Raw genomic sequence first — 23,843 nt, 5'->3', positions numbered from 1 at the left:
ACTCTTTGATGTCGGTCTTCGATGAAATTTTGAACACTTTTGATCGATGCCCGGTTAATGTCAATATATTTATTTATAGATCCATTCTTTTATCATCACACCTCAGGTGTTTATATTAATCAAACGTAGTAAATGAAGAATCCGGATTTGATATTTTGCTGAAACTTTTTTATGGAGTCCTTTATTTACATGTTATAGAATCAATTCGGCATGGCGCATAGATGTGACATTACCATCATTAATCTTACGATCACGATCACAGAATCAAGTTGCCTGAATACAAGATAAAACTTTACATTTGACATTAAATTAACATTGCGGAAACAAAGTCGCAATATCGTGGAGGCCTGGTGGTATAAAACGCCCGTTTCCATGCATGACGGTTTGAAACTTACCAACATCGCATTTGTAATACTACTCTCCAATTGCTATTCATTGTCTACTAATTACTACGATGTTAATAATAAGATAATATGTAATTGAATTTGAAACCAACTGAAAATATATCTTTTTTAGATTTTCCTGAATGAAATGTATTTATATCATAAAGAGTAACATTAACATGTTTAACCTTTTCGGGCCCTCTGCCTCGGGTTGACATGTATGGTTTCTAATCTAGTCTTTAAGAAGTCCTATGGATATAATTACCTTTGATCCTTGTCTTGCAGCAATCCTCGTTTTGACGTCCATTGTACCATTCATAGCATTCACATCAAACAATTTCTCTACCCCTTTAATGATGACATGGCCATTGTCTTCATCATCAAAGACATTATTAGATCCTACATCTCCATATTTATAAACTGCTGTTATATTAATTATATGAGAATTTCCAAAGTTACTGTTGAGTTCAAACAATATTGCCTCGAAAGGAATGCCCCAAGGCACCGCTCTTTATTAGTTTACTGTTTTCTTTTCTTCTATGAAAAACTTGTATGTATCTAATTAAGTGTACATACTCGAGAATTTTTGGAAGTTTTATTTTTATTTTAACATTACTTGAATATTCATATTTTGAAGGAACATTGATTTATGAGTTTGAAGTTTTGATATCGAAATTATTAGAGATGTTGTATATGAATGTTTAATCTTAGAATAGAACATCTTTGTATAAATTAAAAAAGAAGAATATCAAATACCAAAGTCCATCAAAGACCACTACGTTAATTAACGTAAGTTTCTATTTCTTCAAATGTTTATGTTCTAAGACCACTAGGGCCAAACATTGATCCACTGTGTTCTTATCAGTGTACATTGATTTTTTATGGAACAGGCTGGCAGACAGGTCACCTGATGGTAAGCAATCGGTAGCGCCCATAGACACCTGCAACTTCAGAGGAGTTACAAATGCTTTACCTGCCTTTTGGGGGCTACGAATCTGAGGATTACAAATTGGGGAGTTACGGGAGGATAGGACATTGATCCTCCGATAATTTCAACCACGCGGCGAAACGCAAAGCATGCGGTGCTGTGGTAAAGTCGACCCAGTCGTGTCGAAGTTCTCCCAAATTTAACAATAGTTAATGTTTATATTTAACAATAGTACATTGCAACATACATAATTAATCACAAGTAATAATTAAAATTGAGACGTTCGCAGTCACGTACACATTCAGTATTCATTAAACACCAGAATTTCATTATAATGAATAGTTTTATTACGTCGCCTGACCGAAGAACTCATCGCGTTTAATTTATTCCTCGTCATAATTTTAATATGTCTCGTAGTTTGTCTTCATTTACTGAAATTCTTGTCTGCCCACTAATACTTTCATTAATTCCAAACTTAATTGCTTTTCTTATTCATTTTCCATAGTAACTACGCAATAATTTCGTCGACACGGTTGCTTGTGCGATGTCTGGGCAACCGGCTGTCGCGCAATGTGTAGCGGGTTTAATTCCCGCATGAAGCAACTCTTTATGTGATCCACAAATTGTATTTCGGATCTAGGTGTCATGTGTATGTTAAATGTATTGTATGTTTGTCATCCATGATACAGGAAGAATCCTAATGAAGCGCAAAGGTTATTTGTAAAAATGTTTTTTTCAATAGTAACTAAAATATTTTACATGCTCGAAGGTTTTCATGGAAAATAGCTCATTTACAGCACAAATAGAAAATGATATTGGCCAAGAAAAAGGCTTACAGAGCATCATAGAATCAATTAACTTTATCAATGGAAACCGTACACAAAAGGAATTTCCATATTGAACAGCCATATTGGAATGGAACGGAATTAGGTCAACCCCATTATAATTTTTACGATTTCTCTTAATAAAAATATTAAAATGCTCTGCGATAGCTTGATGTACAAAGAAGTTAGTATCATACTACCCAAAAATCTGTTGAAGGCAAATCCTCCGGCAGCGCCGATCACTTTACACCCACATGGTGTTAATAAATATGTTAATTTTTCATATTTTATTAATAACATCATTATTTTCTTCGCTTCGTTTACAAACCCAAACAAGACGTAATATTCTTTCATTTAACTAAAAGTTCGTATTTCGTTTTAGTATTTTATGCTTCTTACAATATGGAATATCTATTTTTAAAAAATCTATCAATATGAATTTCCTGTAACCTCCATTTTGGGTGGAACCAAATATGAATTAGGAATGAACATACATTTTTTCAGCTATGTATAAAACTTTACAGGAACGAAAAACTTTGTTCCGATACTCTTTATTATTCGTTTTTGTCGAATTCCATACTTTTATGGAGTTCCACAAACTTTCTTGCAGAAACATTATATTCTTTGCAATCGAGTTTCATTGATTTGAAGGTGCCAGAAAAAGTTTCAAATTGATTTCGTACCGAGTCGACACTCCATACTATCTGGTAAATCTATTAAAATACTTTCTTTGAAAATTTTAGCGAAACATTTCCAGGAAGTAAGCATTGTCAATACTTTTTTATTTAAACTTTGCCCCACACTAGGGTTTTCTCCTGTGTAGTGAAACATAAGTTCACGTACACATGACCAGGACCAGGACACAACAATTTGTGGATCACACAAGTTGAGTTGCTCCGTGCGGGAATCGAACCTGCTACCCGTTGTGCAGCAGCCATTTGGCCAACCACCACGCCAATCATGCAGTCAATCAAGTTTTCGATTTTACATCGTTTGCGTAGTTTATGAAATAATAGACTGGTAGAAATGGTAACCATAGTCCGTACAATTCGAAGTGCATTTAAATATGTATTACATTACATACATAGAGTACATTGAAAATGTACGTAGCCTAATGGAAGCTTCACGGAAATTAACCAAACAATCTTTGAGGTATATTTTGATACCTGACACCGCAGAGTTGAAACATTGTAGTTGAATATAAACATAATAAACAATTCTATTATACAGTCAATAATATTGAGAGCATATTAATAACAAGTAATACAAGTAGCAAATGGATTAACCAAGCGCGGTTTCACCCGCTCTGCTCATCTCTTATCAATTGTATCGTGGCGTTTAATAGCTTAAAGCCTGCCTCTATATTAAATAGACTATCCAACACAAAAAATATTATTTAATTCGGACCAGTCGTTCCGGAGATTAGCCCGATTAAAGAAACTCTGTAACGTTTTGAAATCTAAAGGCACCTTTTTCATACTTTTTCCAATAAATTGAATTGAATGGTTGTTAAAGGAAATTATTATTAAGACTTCAATTTCAAAATTAAATGTTCAATAGCTGCGCGTAGTCTGCTAATGCTCGATAAAAGGCTTGCTGTCAATAACAACGAAACTAATAGTACAGCATAAGACGATGTGAAGTATTTTAGAGAGAATCTAGAGCAACTTGTTTAAAATTCTAAGTGTGGGAGAGCCATGCTTCGCCACGTATGGGCCGGCTCGACCGGAGTGATACCACGACCTCACAGGAAACCGATGTGAAACAACGCTTGTGTTGTGTTTCGTAGTGTGAGTGAGGTTACCGGAGACCCTATTATCCCTCTTCCCAATCCCCAATTCCCCAACAACCCCTTAAATTCCTAATCCCCAAAAGGCTGGCAACAGACTAGTAACGCCTTTGGTGTTTCGGCTGTCTGTCTACACGTTTATCGGCTTATAGTGTAAAAGGTATGAAATACATTTCATAATTATTCTAAAACTGTATTTAATATGTTATAGCCTTACATTACAACCCTCTCAAGTGATTTAATCGCAAAAACAATACGAGACCTCTCCAGCCCTCACAAAGAGATCACAACTTAATTACCAAGGTTAACACGTACCTCGTACCCTCACCCTCAGACTATTTTAAACCTTAAAACCTCAACAATAAAATTTATTCTTGCAAATCACTCCATTCCATTTTCCCTTTGTCAAGCTAATTTCGTACTTAACACTATGAATAGAAATACTAATTTTGAAGTGACACACTCATACATTATTATAATTTGAACCTTATTATTTCAGACAATTAAGTTAATTTTTCGAATAGTGAATTTGCTTTACGTCAATTAGGCTCCTGAAAACAGAATTAGGTACCAATTATATTATTTAAACTAAGTACCTATGTAAGTTATATTGAATAAGTTTTCCTAAATTTGTAATAGCTAGGCAAAAGGTTATTAGATTTTAGATCATAGTTTAGGCATTTGATTATTTTAGTTTCAAAAAGCTTTACTCTAGTCTAGAATTTTGGGTGAATTTGCAAACAATAGATACCCTACACATTAGTCACATCACACCGAGACCCGGCGGCATAACAATTTTTGAATCACAAAAAAAATTACATACTAAAATCAAACCCACGACACGTAGCACGGCAGCTGGTTGCCCAGCAAGTTTGGAAGGTTATACCTGAGTTATCACTGTCAAATAACACCCGAAGGAAATGTCTGAATAAAAAAGCAAATTGTAACCTCAAACTAAATAACTACCAAATATAATTCAAAGGGAAAAAACTATGTCCTTTTAAAAATCAGGTGTGGGAGAGCCATGCTTCGGCACGAATGGGCTGGCTCGACCGGAGTAATACCACGATAGGAACAACGCTTGTGTTGTTTCGTTGAGTGTGTGAGGTTACCGCAGCCATTTACCTCCTCCTCAATCTTCCCAAACCCCGAATTCTCAACAATTCTCAAATTCCTAACCCCCAAAAAGCAGTCAACGCACTTGGAATGCCTCTGGTGTTTCGGGTCTATGTTGCGCCGATTGCTTACCAGGTGATCCGAATTCTCGTTTGCTGGCTTATCGCATAAAAAAGTAAAGATTTCATTACTAGGGGAGAGTGACGAAGCGTTATTTTTTTAAGGAGCGCGGTCCCCTGAATATCGTAGCAGCTAAGTGATTGTATCAGGTGCTTCGTCTCCCAAGTAATGACATTAGTCACGTCCCCCCCCCCCCCCATTTTGTAATGAAGAACAAAGACCGCTAATCACCACGGTGTAATTTTATAATGGAGGTTGAGGTGTTCTGGCTAATGGTAATCTTTTTTTTTTTTTTTTTTTATGGAACAAGCCGGCAATCGAGCAGACGTATTACCTGATGGTAAGCAATCGCCGCCGCCCATGGACACTTGAAACACCAGAGGCGTTACAAGTGCGTTGCCGGCTTTTTGGAAGTTAGGAATTTAAGGGTTGTTGTTCGGGAATCGGGGATGGGGAAGATTGGGAAGGGGGGAATGGGCCTCCGGTAACCTCACTCACACAACAAAACACAACGCAAGCGTTGTTTCACGTCGGTTTTCTGTGAGGTCGTGGTATCACTCCGGTCGAGCCGGCCCATTCGTGCCGAAGCATGGCTCTCCCACACTTAGATTATAGTCATAAGAATTATAGGTATTATTACTAATATTATAAATGTGAAAGTTTTTTTGTTTGGATGTTTGTCCGCCAATCACGCTGAAACTACTGAACGGATTTTGATGAAATTCGGTATACAAAATGTCATATAGCTGACTTGGGTGATATAATATTTGGGATTTTTATCCCACGGGAACACGGGCGAAGCCGTCAGCAAAAGGGGATAAACATAATTATGTAAATAACGTTTTATTAGTTAGAATTTTCGATTACAGGCACATTCATCCTAAAGCGTCCTACTATGACAAGAAGAAATAAAGAATTAATCTATCTGAATTTTGTAAATGAAGATAAAAGAATCAGCGGTACTATACTCGTATGGACTAAAAAAACATAATATGTACCTTAATTGAGAACCTCCTTCTTTTTGGAAAGTCGGTTAATAAAGAATTAGGTTCCCACAGACATGCGTAGGTAGACGGACCAATTTACAGTGTGTTTTTCTTTAATTCCAACATAAAAGTAGAAATAATGAAACTAGAATACGGTAAATTGTATTAAATCTTTCCATTACGATTTTGCTAACATTTTTACACGAGAAAAATATGCTATGTGGTACGTTTGCCAATGACATGTTTGTTGCAAATTATTTCACGTCATTATTTAGGCAGAAATACACGTAAAGTCTGCTCTCCGGCAATTTTATTAAGACATTTATATGTATTTAGTAATATTTACAATCTCTTAACTTACTTATGCTATTTCCTGTAAATACATTTTCAAAATTATTTTAACCTATCTTGCATCGTTACATGTGTTTCATTTTTATTTACGAAATGGTTTTACAAATTTCATTGGCTTTATCACATAAATGTTTACATTTCAGTAATGTTAAAGTGGTTGAAAATGTTAGAAATTCCAATTGTAATTTTAGAGATACTTTACGATTAGTCTACAGATATAGTGAAAGAATAAATTTATAAAATCAGACCTAACGTAGAAAGCTAAAGCAGAAACGTCTTACTCTTACATAAACAGTGCACTGGTTGCAACTATGCCATTTTACATATAACAATGCTTACTATATCTCAAGGGAAATGTGATAAAGTCTAGAGAACATCTATTGCAGTACAATTGTAAAGTCAACTGTATTTTCTTCTAGCAACTTAACTTTTACCAGTATAGCATTGTTATCAATGAGATATGTTTGTAAAAGTTTCGAAGTTAATCAGACAGATAATTGATTGCACGGGTGGCGTAGTGGCTGGGCGACTGGCTACCGCAGAACACGTCACTTTGTGTGATCCACATATTGTTGTTTCGGGTCTGGGTGTCATATTGTATGTGTGAACTTGTATAAGAAAAAACTAGTGAAAACGTGTAAAAGAACACGAGTCACGTTACGAGTCTTCAATACATAACATTACTAGGAAGTTATCCAATATTGAGATTACATTTACTCTCTTCGCCACTAGTTTGTCTTACAAGTTATTGGTTTGTTGTTGAAATAACACCGTTTATTGTCCATCGAGCATTGCTTAAATAGCATTCCCATCTCTGTGAGATCACTTGGAGCAATTCAACTTTCGTTTGGTTCCCACATTTTGCACGCATATTTATGAGAAAAGTTTCCCTGCCGCCCGGGGTGACTGGAGAAACATTCTTTTATAGTTACTGTGACACGCTTCATGATTACGTCGTAAATCACTCGACTTTTTTCGCTGGGAAACAAAAAAAAAGCCCTGGGTAGTTCCCTAAGTGCTTCAACTTGTCTGGGAATAAGAGACATGGATGGCAAAAATATTTATTTTTATGACTTACTCCCATAGGACCGGACGGAGCTTGTTCACCTTCCCGCCAGTGCAATGCAACCTACATAAGTAAATACTTATAATAATATGTGGTTTATGAAGTGTTCAATAGTTTATTGTTTCAATGTGTTTATTTATTGTAATAGGTGCTATCAAATACAATTATTTATACTATATGAGATTCGTGAATGTTAGAAGTTAAGATATTACTCTCAGTGGTTTTTCCATTAGTTTCAGTTACGGGAGTATCTGCTGTACTCAGAGATATTTAATGATTACTTAAACTATTCCTTAGTAATGAATTTGTTCCGAAAACAATTTCTAAGGTAAGGACTGGGTTAAACACCTGACCATTAAATGACTCTGAGTACGGTGGTAAATTCACAATAGTTAAGATACATTACAATCACACTATTATAATTATATTACACAAAATATTACAAATGGAAAAAATTGTTTGTTTGTCCGTCAATCACGTTGAAACTCCTGAACGGAGTTTGATGAACTGTCCTATACATACAGGGTATGAGCTGACTTCGATGATAGGATACGATTTTTATTCCATGGAAATGCAGGTGAAACCGCTGGCAGAAGCTAGTCAATACTAAAAGCACTTGATATACATACACATATCTCTTGTTATATACTTCCACGTCTATTTCAGCGAGCAATAACAAACAATATTTTTACTGAGAAACTATTCGTTTCATCAGTAAAGTATTTCGCCGCTGACAGGCTGATATGTTGACTCATAAATAAATCGAATTCGTTTTACTAAATATATAATAAGTTGAGAAGTTTTACTGTTTGTTGAGTATTTGGGTCGTATTCTAAATTCACTATTTGTATCCTACTAATATTGTAAGTTTGTTTGTTTGTTACTTCTTCACGTTAAAACGGATAAAGGGATTGCGATGAAATTTGGTACAATATATGTCACTTTTTACCCCATCCTGATGAACTCCATAACGCACGAACCGATTTCCCCGGTTTTACATTCGTTGGAAGGGTCCGTGAGGTTTATAGCAAAGAAAATTCAGGAAAAATCATGGTGGCGAAACAAAATTCGCCGGGTTTGCTAGTTTTCTTTAAAAAAGTTATCGCATATACACATACCTATAATTTACACGAATGTCTAATACATTTGCCACTATTTTCCATTGGCATATCAATTATAAAACATGATTACAAATATAACCTCAATAATTTTATAAAAATACCCATTGAGCTGTATAGGTGTGTCAAGAAAGTAATCAAAATAAATCTTAAATAAATTACCAAATATTTTGACACCATCACTCTGCATGCAACGTATTGATATTAATATTTTTATTGATAATACTTTCGGTCAACTGAATTAACTAAAACCAACAACTGCACAAAGGGAAGATATATTGGTGCATACATATTTACCTGTATGGTTCCCATATCTGTATTACATATGTATCTATATATGTATACCTACTTTTCTTATAAATAAAGAAGTGTCTTAATCTTAGTTGTCCGAGACCATAACACAGCGGCAACTCATAACACATGTTAGCACTCCATTAATTAGGGAGATGAGGAAATAAACCAGCATTCAGAGAATATTAGGAAATTAATCTTATAAATATCTTGTCGGGTGCCAAGGGAAACACTGTTTATTATAGTCACTGTAACATATATCCCACAAAAACATTTCATGTTAAATGTTGCCAAGACGAGACCATATAGCTCGCACTGTCAAAAAGTAATCAGATCCCGTGTAGAGCCAAGTTTCTAACCCTACATGCCCAGACCTAAATCGATAAGCCCTAATTTCACACTCAAGTTACGGGGAAATTCTACAGCCATAGCTCGTACTGCGTAGTTCGTAGCGCGTAGCAGAGTTTTTACGCTATAATCTCGTAGGGGTGCAAATCTTGGACGTAACTGGCGAGTTGGCACGGAAAGAGTTTAGAAGATTGAATAGATTTTTAAGCTCAAGCCCATATGACGAATAGCAAAAAGTCCGTGCGGCCAACTCGCCAGTTACGTCCAAGGTTTGCACGCCTACGAGATTATAGCGTAAAAACTCTGCTACGCGCTACGAACTACGCAGTACGAGCTATGGCTGTAGAATTTCCCCGTAACTTGAGTGTGAAATTAGGGCTTATCGATTTAGGTCTGGGCATGTAGGGTTAGAAACTTGGCTCTACACGGGATCTGATTACTTTTTGACAGTGCGAGCTATATGGTCTCGTCTTGGCAACATTTAACATGAAATGTTTTTGTGGGATTTCATTTCTTTTTGTAGGTTGCTTATGATAGAAAGATAAAATGAGCGACAAATACAAGTATTTTTTTGTCGGTCATTTATTCTTTCTTTTTTTGGGGTATATCAAATTATTCTCACTAAGTCGTACCTACATAAACAACTATAAACATATTATACCTACTAACCTATACTACTTAATTGCAAATACCTACTTATTCAATCTTTGAATTTCTTAATTAAATTTGTGAGAAAATTGCAAACGTAATGCTAATACTTTTTATCAATGAAAATTAAAACAGTAGTACCTAACTAAACCTTCACCTACTAAACTACTAAATTTATAAGAAAATTGCAAACGTAATCCTAATACTTTTTATCAATGAAAATTAAAACACTAGTATCTAAACCTTTACCTACTAAACTACTAACAATTAAATATTAGGCAAATGGTTTTTTTCTCCGCGATAGCAAACTTTTAAATCACCGAAATATTCCGAAAATTTTTCATTCAACGAGACAACCGTCAACGACGTCTGCCCTCGCGCGTCTGACCGCGTTCGGGTGCCGCGCTCGCTGACGGGCCGATTATTTTTAGCTACTGCGCGGGGACGAGGGGGCAGGCGGCGGGCGTTGGCGCATACTATACTTACGATGCTTATGTTCAAAAGTATAGGTTGATTAATAAACACTTACCGAAGTGAAGTGTAGTAATATTATTCATATCTAAGTACTTATGGGTAGGATAATGTTTTGATTTGATGAAAAGTTTGTGTTCTATGTACTTGTGTATAATTTTCAGATCTCAAGCAGGAAATAGGGAATTAAGTTTCCCTATTTCAGATTTTTACCCCTCCGCGGCCGCATTCAGACCTCTAGCGTCAAAAGTTGCGGAAGTCTCGAACAAACTTTCACCCCTAGTTTAAGGGGTTGGGGGGTAAAAGTTCCAAGTTTTAGGATTTTTTTGTTGTTTGGGTACTAATACTAGCTTACATACCAAATTTCAGTTTTCTAGGACTTCAGGAAGTACCTTAAGAATTTTGTTGATCATCAGTGAGTGAGTGAGTGAGTGACGAAATCGGGGTATTTTAGATATCAATAAAATCTAAAGTATAAGAGCTATGCAATTGAAACTTTAGAGGTTTATTAAGTCTACCACTGACATTTTATCCTGAAAATTTTGTTTATCTGGTATAACCCAAACTCAAGTTATGAAGGTTCAAAAATACGACGAAGCGCTTCGAGAAAAGGTAGGTAGTGCCCTTGCGCTTGCGCTTCGCTTGGCTCGTCTTGGCGGGGGCACTACCGTGCCCCCAGATATCAGTGTGGGAGAGCCATGCTTCGGCACGAATGGGCGGCTCGACCGGAGTGATACCACGGTCTCACAGAAAACCGACGTAAAACAACGCTTGCGTTGTGTGAGTTAGGTTACCGGAAGCTCTATTACCCTCCTTCCCATCCTAATCCCCGATTCCCTAACAACCCTTAAATTCGTAACCCCCGAAAGGCGGCTTTTGTAAGGTAATACTAAGTAAATAAATAAATAATATTTACTCTCGCACGGTTTCACTTGTTCTGCTTCTATTTATCGCAGCATGATATTATACTTATGGCTTATTCCTCGATAAATGCACTATCCAATACAAAAATAATAATTCTAATTTTAACCAGTCCTTCCGGAGATTAGCGCATTGTAACAAACAAATAAACTCTCCACTTTTATATTATTAATTATAGATTTTTTCCTTCATAGTATTATATCGTTTCCATTTTCGAGAACAAATTATTGAGACAGGGGTTATTTAATTATAAACATTATTGGTAATATAAACAAGGTTTCAATTGCTTCGTAATGTATCGGTTAACATACAGGGCACAATCTGTTTAGACTAGACATTCTTGTAAGGAAATCATCCATTGTTTGAATCACCAATGAGTTTTCTTTAAAAAATACATTTATTTTAATTCAATTATTAAAATGTTTTTTTTTTATGGTGTAAGCTGGCAAACGAGCTATAACATCAACCTTTTTTACTTATATTGTCATTGCTGTTATCAAAAATCCTAACAAACTATGCACATTGATGACACACAAGTATTACATCCAGACTGGTCAAAGAGCACCAATCAACCATCAAATCAGCACTTTTGATCACTGTTCACAAAAAGCGATCATTTCGTTGGCTTTCGCAGGGCGTTTGGCGGGACGGTTTTATGAGAAAAAATGCAATTGCCGTAAAGTGCAGGCGCCGTCAGCATGTCGGAATTTCATAGGATTTTATCTAGCGCGGTCGCAGAATGGGACGGACGTGGTCTTTGTTCCTTTTCATATTTCTCGTCCTTCCATCGTTAATAGCCTTTACTAGTTGTAAATAGTTTTATTACTGAACTCAACGCGACGGCAACGGTTCGATAAAAATATTGTTTTTTCATTGGCTTACTTCTTTTGTTAACACATTCTCTGCCAATATGCCAATTTATAACGTCAATACAAAAAGGTTGGAAGCGCGCTGGCAGCGTGCTTACCACTTATATTGTTTCCAAATCAAAAAACTCCGTGCCGGAGCCGTATTTGTTAGAGCATCGGTCACCAGTGACCGACATGGCGGTTTAAGGTAGGTACGCGTCGTATGCATTCCGTATAAAGTCATCATACGTATTGCATGTAGGCATCGCTGATGATGCGGATCAGTGGACGCAGTTGCATGAGTTTCTATGCAAGACAAACTATAATCCGTTATCATTCGGACGAATCGGACGGTTACCTTTACGTGTAAAGTGTGTTACGACCTTAATAGCTCAAACCTAAATGATGAATTTAAGACGTCGTGCTACATATGTCTTCAAACCCAGATGCCAAACCCATGTAGAACATTTACTTTATCAAAAAGTCTACATCGTTAACCTGATCAAGAAGTCTAGGATGTTCCAAACGATTAAAGGAACAAATCAGATCGGTACTTGAGTAAATTAACTTAGTAAAAATACCTTAGGATTTTTTACCTATACCGATACTTGCTGAGATTGGTCGGATCGATCCGGGCCAACATCTTAAGTACCGAGATTAACCTCGGTTGTAAGATCGAGAAGATTTCATCTCCTTAGCTGCGAATAGCGAGCCATGAAAATGTAAAAGGTTGTCATAATTATTTCGGTGGTGGTTTTGGTAGTACATTTGGTGTTGCTGCTTGTGTAGGGAGCAGTAACCTACAAGTATATGAATGTACTTGTATGTGCAATAGAATTCGTTGCGGGCGCCGCGCCGGTGGGTATTACCAATTCCCCGAGTCACCAAGTAACTTAAGTCACTAGTAATTATACTAGTGATGGTTTTGGTTGGGAGAGAGGAGGGTTTCTTGGCTAATTTTAACCGTAGGAAAAATTCAAACATTACTTTAATTATAAAAGTGAAATTAATAATTCAAATATTAAAACTATTTTAATGTGACTGCAACTCTATAACATTTTAGTTATGCTAAATATCCAAGAGGGTTTTAAAAATGTAAAAATAATAATATTTAATAAACCTTTTATCGTGATGTTTTATATCTTGTAGCCTACGTCGATAAATGTACTATCACACACATTTAAATCGGACCAGTAGTTCCGGAGATATTTAGTTAGTAAATAAAAATCCATTATAATTTGTTTATTATACACAAACGCTTTGATCTCTCTTTGAAAAGTACTTCTGAGGCCCCTTTTCGACACACTAAGATCATTTGCGTACATGTTCTTTGTATACTTACTTATGTATTTGGATATTCAATTAGGATTTTATATGAGGAACATTTAAAAAGTAGTTTAGTCATGTTATTCTGAAAGGTAATTTTGCAAAGTCGCTTCTCAATCCGCGGAGATGAGTTTCATTTTCTGAAAATAAGTGATTTCGACGCTAATAGCGCCACCAGGTGATGACGGGGGTATGTGGAATTACGCCAGGACAGTATATTGGCATTTTAATAGGTTTTTCATTCATTTTTCATTCAGATTCTACCATTCAACCTAGTTGGGTAACCGCCAAACGAAAGATTGATTCAACAAATATCCCACTCTCTCATTAAAATAGAACTGGTCCTATTTATTTAATGACATTTGGTGGTATTTTCAATAATTCGCACCAAAGACGTTAAAAGATTATTTCTAAGAACGGGGTGGTTTTTAGTCAGGAAAAGTCCCTCTCACCTAAAAAAAAGGTATTTCTATTTATATTTTTCTTTCTTCCCACGCAGACGAAGTAGCTGCTAATAACTGAACAGTTTGATAAATAAGTATGGTAAATAAGGTAATAACTAAATAACAATACATACTCAATCTATGATTCGCTCTTTAGCGTCTGACTTTGTGAAACAGTACGAGTTTCCTCTGCGGGTTCAGCTCTCTCATTGGTTGATTCATTCGCACCGGTCAATCAGAGCACCGAACGCGCTCTCGTTTCGTTTTCGTTCAAAGTAAAGTAAACTCATACTAAGGCTACAGAATAGATTACACCACCTAATTTATGCCAAAATGGCATATTACTAAGTATCATAACACTGAAGAAACTAGTTTTTCAACAAAAACCGTTCAATGTAAGCACACTTGTCAATAGTTTAAGCCTCAGTTTTGGCACAACCCCAAAAGGTTTGAAAACCTTCCAAGAGAGATTTAAGTTTCTTCGTGACCTCGCAAATGATTTCTAAAATAGTTTCTCTAACTATGTATAATAATAATATAACTAGCATATATATTAAAAACTGGCAACACCATGACGTCAACATGGAAAAATTCTGTCTGCTTTTTATATTTATAATTTATACATCTCATATCGTTTTTAAAATCAAATCAAATCAACACCGTTTCAGAACTATTTATACTATCCATAAATATTTTACAAAATCAAAAAAAAAACCATTATAAAAATAATAATAAACAGTGACATCAGAGTGACAGTGACAAAAATAAGAAAAACCTAATATTATATACTAAAATGAAGAAAACTATATAAAACCATGTTGACGAGAGCCAGGAGGAAACGAGGCGCACCCCCACCATCCCCGGACTCGTCGCTCAGCTCCGCCTCGCCGTCGCCGGAACCCAACCACGAACCGGTGACAGCAGTAGCGTCGAGCTCGAGCGACGAATATTTCTCCCCACCGACGTCGCCGCCACCTGTACGTCGGCCGAGGAGAGGCCGGCCACCGACGGGCTTGGGAGCCAGGGGTCAACAGACCCCGGGACGGGTCCCCGCTACCGGTGGTTGTGCGCGGCGCATGAAATGGTCTCAAACAATAAATGAGAACGTCATGCGCGCGTACTACGGTGCTACGGAGGGAGGAACTAACCTCACTGCGTACCGTGAAAGGATGCTGTCGATGTTTCAGGTACTCGAGCCATCCGTCAACGTCTCGGCTCAACGACTCTCGGATCAGGTGCGGGTCATCCAACGCAATCGTAGATTGGATGAGGCTGCACTTGATCGGCTACGCTCAGAAGCACTGCACAACCGTGTCGTCCCCGTCCCACCACAAGAGGTGGCACAAACACCTACAGTGTCACAAAATGTGATACCGATCACTCCTACCGCTGGAGTGGAGGACGACAGGGTTGAACAAGTAAGTACTCAGTACAATGAACGACTAAGGAGTGCTTTGGAGGATGCGATTCGTGAGTATAGATTTGCTCCTTTAAAACCAAAACTGCCACGTTTACCCATGTGTGGAAGAAATAGGGCACTGGTAAGTGCTCTGGATTCGCTACTTAAAACATATTTTGAAAGTAGCGAAAACCTCTTTGATACACACTCGATCCTGTACTGTGGGGCGGTAGCAGCTTGTCGAGTGGCTAACGTCAGATTTTCGAATCTTGACGCAGCAGTCCGACCAAAACCAGCAGTACCAGCCTGGCAGTGCAGGATTGAGCGTCGTATCGGTGAGGCCAGGGTGCTTATCGGTAAACTATCCTGCTTCAGGGCGGGCAATACTCGTCCTAGAGTGATGCGCTTTGTAAGACGTGCATTTGTGGGGACTGAAACCAGTCCTCATGAATACATGTCACGTGTTACAGAGCGCATCGACTTCCTGAAGCAAAAAGTCTACGCATGGGCTAATCGTATCAGGCGATACAAAAAGCGAGTCGAGCGATATACTCAGAATCGCATGTTCCAAAGAGATCAGAGATGGGTATATAGAAATTGGGAACGATCCAACCAAGATGTGACTGATGGGCGGCGACCGGATGATGAAGCCACTAACACATTTTGGCGCAACATCTGGTCGGTGCCTGTTAGCCACACTGAGGATGACTGGATCTGTGATGTTGAGCGGACTGGAACTGTGCCAGAGATGGAGGAGGTGATAATCACCTCCTCTGATGTGAGCAGTGCAGCCTGTTCGGTCCCAAATTGGAAATCACCGGGGCCAGACGGGCTGCACAACTTCTGGCTCAAATGGTTCACCAGTTCACACGCTCGCTTAGCATCGCAGTTCCAGGCAGCTTTAGAAGCTGGATCGTTGCCCCAATTTCTAACAACAGGCGTTACCCATCTGCTCCATAAATCAGGTAGTTCCACTGAACCCAAAAATTATAAATGTTTACCAACGGTCTATAAACTTCTTACATCTATTTTGAGAACAAAAATAACAAAACATATTGAAAAACATTCCATTATGTCTGTATCTCAAAATGGATGTAGGAAGGGGTCTCGTGGAACTAAGGAGCTACTCCTCATTGATATGGTTGTAAGCCAACAGGTTCGTCGGTCCCGAAAGAATTTGTCTACATGCTGGATAGATTATAAAAAGGCATATGACTCTGTGCCACATACATGGCTCATGAGGGTGCTGGAGTAGTATAAAATAGATGCAACTCTACGCGCCTTCTTGCAGTCATGTATGAGGCAATGGAGTACTGTGCTTTGCTATCCGGGATGTAGACAAATCCAAGGGAGTGAAGAACCTGTAAGGATAGTGCGAGGAATATTCCAGGGTGACAGTCTGAGCCCACTATGGTTCTGCTTGGCCTTGAATCCTCTCAGTACTTTATTGGAGGCTTCAGGGCTAGGCTATCCTTTGCGGAGAAGGGGTCTAGTCATATCCCACTTACTTTACATGAATGACCTCAAGTTGTGTGCTCCAAATAACAAACAACTGATGGAACTACTGAAAATAACTGAAAAATTTAGTAGTTCCATCAGAATGGAATTTGGAGTAGATAAATGTGCGGTCATGCATGTGAAGCGAGGAGGGATTGTGGAATCTGAGGGTCTAGAACTCTCAGATTTCACAAAACTAAGAGCGCTCTCCGCAAATGATACTTACAAGTACCTGGGTATGTCAGAGGGATTAGGCATTAATGGACCGGACATGAAACAATCGTTACGGGAACGCTTCTTTGGCCGCCTGAATAAAGTGCTGAAAAGTTCATTATCAGGCGGAAACAAGGTGCGAGCCCATAACGGTTGGGTCATGCCGGTTCTGATGTATTCTTTTGGTATACTCAAGTGGACTCAGACTGAACTTGACACCCTGGATAGGCGAGTCCGAACACTGCTGACTGCAAATCGTATGCATCACCCTCGTTCATCGATCATGAGGTTGTACATCCCGCGGAAGTGTGGGGGTCGAGGCTTATTAAATGCTAAGACCCTTCATAACCGTGAGGTGTGCAACCTCAGGGAATATTTCCTGAAAGTAAATGAGGGTATGCATCGAGAAGTAGCAGCAGTGGACAATGGATTCACTCCACTATCTTTAGCAAAAGAGAACTGGCGCAAACCTGTGGTACTAACCGTCAATGACCGCAAGGAGGTATGGCAAAGCAAAGAGCTCCACGGACGCTTCTTCCGGGCCCTACATGGACCCAGTGTAGATTTTCTGGCGTCCGTATCTTGGCTACGATTCAGTAATCTCTTTGGAGAAACTGAAGGATTTGTCTGTGCAATTATGGACGAAGTTATCCTTACGAATAACTACCGGAAATATATTATTAGGGATGGGACCGTTGACATATGTCGGGCATGTCATAGTCCTGGTGAATCCATAAGACATATAATTTCTGGTTGTGGTCGTTTGGCTAATGGTGAATATTTGCATAGACATAATCAGGTGGCCAAGATTATCCATCAGCAACTTGCTTTGCACTACCAACTTGTTGAGTTTGAGGTTCCATACTACAAGTATGCGCCCGATCCAGTTCTCGAAAACGGCCATATCACGTTGTACTGGGATCGATCTATCATCACTGACAGGACTATTGTAGCCAATAAACCTGATATAGTGGTGATAGACCGACAAGCGCGCCGCACGATGATAATCGATATCACCATCCCTCATGACGAGAACCTCGTGAAAGCTGAAAAAGATAAACAAATAAAATATCTTGACTTGGCTCACGAGGTTGTCGACATGTGGAGTGTGGATTCGGCTATCGTTGTGCCGATAGTCGTGTCGGCCAACGGATTAATACCCAACAGCCTTGACAACCACCTTAGGAGGTTGGGGTTGGGCGGATGGATCAAGGGCCTGATGCAGAAGGCAGTACTCCTCGAAACGGCACGTATTGTGAGGAGGTTTCTGTCTCTGGAGCCCTAACCACCGGTGGCTTGGACCATGCTCCCGCTACTGGTCGGCTCCTATTTTTATATTTTTAAATAATATTTTATTTTGTATGTATACTATTTAAAAATGTAAATTTAGAGAATTTTAAATAAATATAAAGGATATATAACTAGAAGAGGCTAGCGAAGGCTTAGAAGTTAAAGCGCCCACTTCTCATTCGTAAGGGTGCGGATTCGAAACCTCGCAACCTTGGTGACCTTTTCGAGTTATGTGTTCTAAGATTAATTTATTGTTTAAACACCATTGGCATATAGTGAAGGAAAACAATAATTTTATGTTCTAATTATACTAAATTTAAAATCATTTATCGACCTTGAACAAGCATAGTTAATAAAGCTCATAATGATGAATGTTTAGAAAAACGAACGAAAATTCTCTCAAAATATAGTGTAGTATATAATACGCACTGTCGTAATAAATTGATTTCCCGATATTCTAATATATTATAGTAGGTGCCAGCTTAGTGTATATTACTATTCAAAGGCCTCAGACAATATATTAACAGATAATAACACACTGCATGCGACCGACACAATCCAGCTAGATGCGACCGGATTGAACCGGTTCAGAAAAGATAGGGTTCATAAATATTGAACGTTTTAGGATGAAATATTGAATGTTTTAGGGTAAAATATTCAATATTTATGACGTCTACTCTATCATAAACACAATGATCTTCATACAAAATACTCTTACCTAGAAAATTTGTTAAATCTTCTTGTTATCCAACCCTTGTTACCCAAAAACATTGTTTGAATAATTGTTATTCCTTTGTCGGTTCCTTCTAGTCTGCAAATCGAGACGATAAATATTTTTAGTTGGCATAAAAGGGTTAGGTTAGGTATTGTTGTAGAAAATTATTACTTTATTCAAGTTGAGTCGGGACAAGTGAAATTGTATTTCTTTTGGTATAATCTGGCAATTGAATAGGAGATACGAGTAGTAACAGAAAAACCTCAAGTAGAATAAAAGGTCAGTAAAAACCCCAAATAATAAATAGGAATGTCTAAATACATGTCGCGGCAAATATCATATTCATACAGATCAAACCATACGAACATGTATGTTGTAGTTTGGAACAAATATCATCACACATGGAAACAATAACAATCAAAAGTTATGATTCATAAATTTTAAGTAAAGAAATGATGAGATTACCACAGCGAGCTGGATGTGCGAGAAATAAAGAATGAAACTTGGAAAAAGTGATGATTTTTTATGTTCCCACAGGAATAAAAGAAAAAGACAATCATAACCAAGAAACATCAGACCATCCACCTTTTGTAATATTGCTACAAATGTTTTCGTATCTCAATAAAAGTGTATGTACAAAGAGAACACCTCACTGTAACCCTTTGGGCAATAAACTTAATTCAATATGTGCTCCCACTTGTACTGCCACTAGACAAAAGGAATAACTTATAACTCCGACAATAATCCAGACAAAAAGTTACAAAGACACACAATATACGCGAGACAGGTTTCTTAATAACATTTATTGACAGAAGATTATAATAACCTAAGAGGATTATAATACGATATCATGCGTCACTCATACTCAGGCAAATATAATTTCTTATGTATATTTTTCTCTTTGTTTCAGAAAACTAACGAGATATGAAGAACTAAATCCATGATCTACCAAGATGGCGTCGACCGAAGATGAATTTAGGAGCATATGCCTTAACCTAACCAGTGAGGAGGCTATGCTTGGAGGCTGTAACTACAGCAGCGAATACGAAAATGGAGAACTGTTGGAGAAAGTCGTCTCTAGGGTTGTGCCTATCTTCTTTGGCTTCATAGGAATCGTTGGACTAGTTGGCAATGCTCTGGTCGTCTTAGTGGTCGCTGCCAACCCTGGCATGCGCTCCACTACCAACCTGCTCATCATTAACTTGGCTGTCGCTGACTTGCTCTTCGTGATCTTCTGCGTTCCGTTCACTGCTACCGACTATGTCATGCCGCGATGGCCCTTCGGAGACTGGTGGTGCAAGGTTGTCCAGTACTTCATTGTAGTCACTGCTCATGCATCCGTCTACACCCTGGTACTCATGTCTCTGGATAGGTTCATGGCTGTAGTGCACCCCATAGCTTCCATGTCTATCAGAACAGAGAAGAACGCATTACTTGCAATAGCCTGCATATGGGTGGTGATATTAACCACAGCCATTCCCGTGGGCATCTGCCACGGGGAACGGGAGTACTCGTACTTCCATAGAAACCATTCCTCCTGCGTGTTCCTCGAGGAGCAGGGATATAGCAAGCTAGGTTTCCAGATGTCTTTCTTTTTGTCTTCCTATGTGATTCCCTTAGCTTTGATTAGTGTATTGTATATGTGTATGCTGACGAGGTTGTGGAAGAGTGCTCCTGGAGGGAGGGTGTCTGCGGAGAGTCGGAGGGGGAGGAAGAAGGTGACGCGAATGGTTGTGGTCGTGGTGGTGGTGTTCGCAGTGTGCTGGTGCCCAATACAGGTGAGCTCACGTCACGAAATATCTTTCCTAATAATAATGAGATATTATTCTTTAATTCATTCCAAGTTTTTCCAAACGTTTTATGTTTTAACTGCTATTTGTCTTTATGATGACATGGTAAATTATAATGAAGGTATGTCTACCAGTCTAAAATAAAATAGCGAATGTTATTTTTGTCTGCTTCTAATATTCCCAGAAGAAAATGAAATAATAACGATGCTAATTTATTGTCTAACTAAAATAATTTCGTCTTCGTTTCTTGTAAATTCCATCTAGATTTTTCTAACAACTACCACAGAATAATAAAATGGTCGTCTATGTTAAAATATTACGTCTTTTTTGCTGAAATAAAAAATGTATAATAGAGTGAGCCGTAATTCTGTTCCCTCCATAATTTACAGTAATAGCCAATTAAACGGGTTCCTGCAAAATGATAATTATCTGAATGGAAGTAAAACGTTTTTGTGAATCGGCTTACTGAAGGAGCCTTGCGAAAGGCTATATTAATCGGCTTCTTTGAAATACTCGTTCCATGGAATCGATACTGATAATAAAACATTCAAAGGTTTCAATACATATTGAATTATAGATTCTGAGATCCTAAACGGGAATAGATTTCGGACGATCCGGTAATTTAAATTGACTTTTTCTTTTGATATTCCTCGAATCAGGCCAGTTAGAGAGCCAATCGGGCTCACTCGATTGTCAATTCATTCATTTGTTTCTTCTCAATAACTAAGGCAGTATTTTTATTTATGCCTAACGATTCTCGAGAGTTCGTTTGGGAAGAAACTATTTTTTATAAATGTCTGTACAAATCAATAATGAGTTAAATACATAAATAATATTACTAGTATTTATATATGGCTATTTACCTATACTAGCTACTGCCGCACGGTTTCACCCTGTGGTTTCACCCGATCGGGCTCTTCTATAGAAGTAATGTCAAAAAAAGAAATTTGTCTCTTATAGACAACATCGTCCAGTACCGTTAAAATCAGAATAACTTATAAAAAATACTATACCTATAGCTACTAATGTATGGTCTACGAACTTATAGTCTACACATCAATTTGCACATCATGTTTGTCCTATTACAAGTTGGGAAACCAATAATGCTGTTCATGATCTTACTGTAAAGATTTTGTATTGAGTTATAGAAATCGACATTACCTAGGTACTTCACGTCAAACTATCCATTCAACTCTTATTAAAAGTACTTTACTCAATCGTCGGTAGGTATTGAGGAAACAAAGTTAAGCAAGACTTTATAAAGAATCTTAAGTTAGTAACCTTTTTACTTTTTAAGTTATAAAATCTGTCTAGACAACCTAAAGAATGTCTAAAACGAATTTAGGAACCGCTTTTGACGAAATAAATGTCGTCTGTATTTAGAAAGAACATTTTGTGAAAGTTATCGACAAGGAGTTAATCTTCTTATTATATTATTTCTTTACACAATGAAATACTTATCACTGCGCGGTAGAAACATCAACAGCCTATAAGTGGCGAAAGGACTCTTCTCGTACGAAGAAGGTTTGAGCATTAATCACCATGCTTGCTTAATGCGGGTTGGCGATTTCAAACTTATAATTAGAAATTGTAAGCCCAGGTTTCCTCACAACGTTTTCCTTCACCATTTGTCAGTGGTGTTTAAATAATCTTAGAAAGTACATATAACTCGGAAAAAGTAACATTGGTATTTGCCGTTGGTTGGTTTCCAGCCCGCACACTCGTACATGAAAAGCGAGCGTCTTAAATCTACGAGCCACCATCACATATAAGTGTAGACCACCATGATACAAAGAAACATTTAATAATATAATGTAAATATACATAAGTAGATACTTATAGTAAAATAATATTTATGAGTAACTCCTTTGTTGGGTTAATGATCACAAGCGATAAGACAGTTTCAAACTTTACTATTTTATGATTTACCAAAAAGAAAATTGGAATTTCAATGACAAAGTATTCATCGAAGAAAATGAGTCCTCCTTCTACAACTGAGATTTATTCCCGTAATGAAATATCAATAATCTGAAAACTTAATTACAAGAGAATTGATTGAAAGATGAAAATAATGTAATTATAATTATATCGAAGCGAGTTTCGGAGAGAACGTAATCCAACAATATCTTGAGATAAGCTCCTTAACCCATTAAGCCAAAATGAGACTAGCAGCATATTTTACTCGAATCGTTTATTTTCTAATTATAGATGAGACAATTAAATTCAAATGAAACGGACGTAAAACAACGCTTGCGTTGTGTTTAATTGTGTTATTGAGGTTACCGGATGCTTGAATGGGTATTTAAAGATTCGGGGGTCCTAATCCTTCCAAACTCCGATTCTCTATCAACGCTCAAATTCCGAACCCCCAAAAGGCCGGCAACGCAACTGTAACGCCTCTGGTCGCGCCCGCCTCAAAGAGCCATCAGACCACCACGGATGGGGCCCAATAGGGCTGATGCCTAATCCGGAGCTGCGGACAACCTAGCGGGTTTACCGGGGCTTCGGCTCGAAAGGTAGGAGAAGGAACGGGGTGGTTTTTAGTCAGTAAGGTCTGACACTCCCTCTCGCCTCACCCAAGGCGAGAAAAGTCATACATGATTATAAAAAAAAAAAAAAAAAAAAAACTTAAGATCAGGTGATCCGTCTGCTCGTTTACCGGCTTATACCATAAAAAAATCTCATGTATAGTGTCATTATGTATAGTATAACAGCAGGCCTTCTAGCCCTTGAATTGATACACATATCATTAGAAAAAATTTAGTCTAAGTTTAGACTTTTATGGGCACCTGTCATGACCTGAAAATAGTCGAGCACCTTCGATTTAGTTGCAAAAGTAAGCTATTTACTCTAAATACTCAATTAACGAGAGAATCAAAACACACAAACATTCAACATACTCAAATGTTCCATTGAAAAGCAGAAACTCATCAAATCGTATTACATTAATGGCGGTTTCTGT

The 23,843-nt window shown here is 37.7% G+C and overlaps 2 protein-coding genes across 4 annotated transcripts in view; both read left to right on the top strand.

The window, feature by feature from the left end:
• Nucleotides 1-23,843, top strand: part of LOC118264343 (allatostatin-A receptor) — a 166,350-nt gene that overhangs the window by 126,025 nt on the left and 16,482 nt on the right. For all 3 annotated transcript variants that reach the window (XM_050704890.1, XM_035576819.2, XM_035576820.2), the window contains one exon: nt 20,002-20,869. In XM_050704890.1, coding sequence (XP_050560847.1) covers nt 20,045-20,869 — 825 coding nt within the window. In that variant the 5' untranslated portion in view covers nt 20,002-20,044. The remainder of the gene's footprint in view (nt 1-20,001; nt 20,870-23,843) is intronic.
• Nucleotides 14,793-20,009, top strand: LOC118268548 (uncharacterized). The gene is made up of 2 exons (XM_050705157.1): nt 14,793-16,341; nt 20,002-20,009. Exons 1-2 carry the CDS (start codon nt 14,793-14,795, stop codon nt 20,007-20,009), a joined length of 1,557 nt encoding a protein of 518 aa, XP_050561114.1.

This window comes from Spodoptera frugiperda, chromosome 26 (genome assembly GCF_023101765.2).
Source record: "Spodoptera frugiperda isolate SF20-4 chromosome 26, AGI-APGP_CSIRO_Sfru_2.0, whole genome shotgun sequence".
NCBI classification, from domain to species: Eukaryota; Metazoa; Arthropoda; class Insecta; order Lepidoptera; family Noctuidae; genus Spodoptera; species Spodoptera frugiperda.
The sequence above is the reverse complement of the archived record's forward strand: the minus strand, read 5'-3'. Positions and strand labels throughout refer to the sequence as shown.

Excerpts from the sequence above, each read along its gene's own strand:
- LOC118268548 (XM_050705157.1), top strand. The coding sequence starts at position 14,793 with ATGTTGACGAGAGCCAGGAGGAAACGAGGCGCACCCCCACCATCCCCG.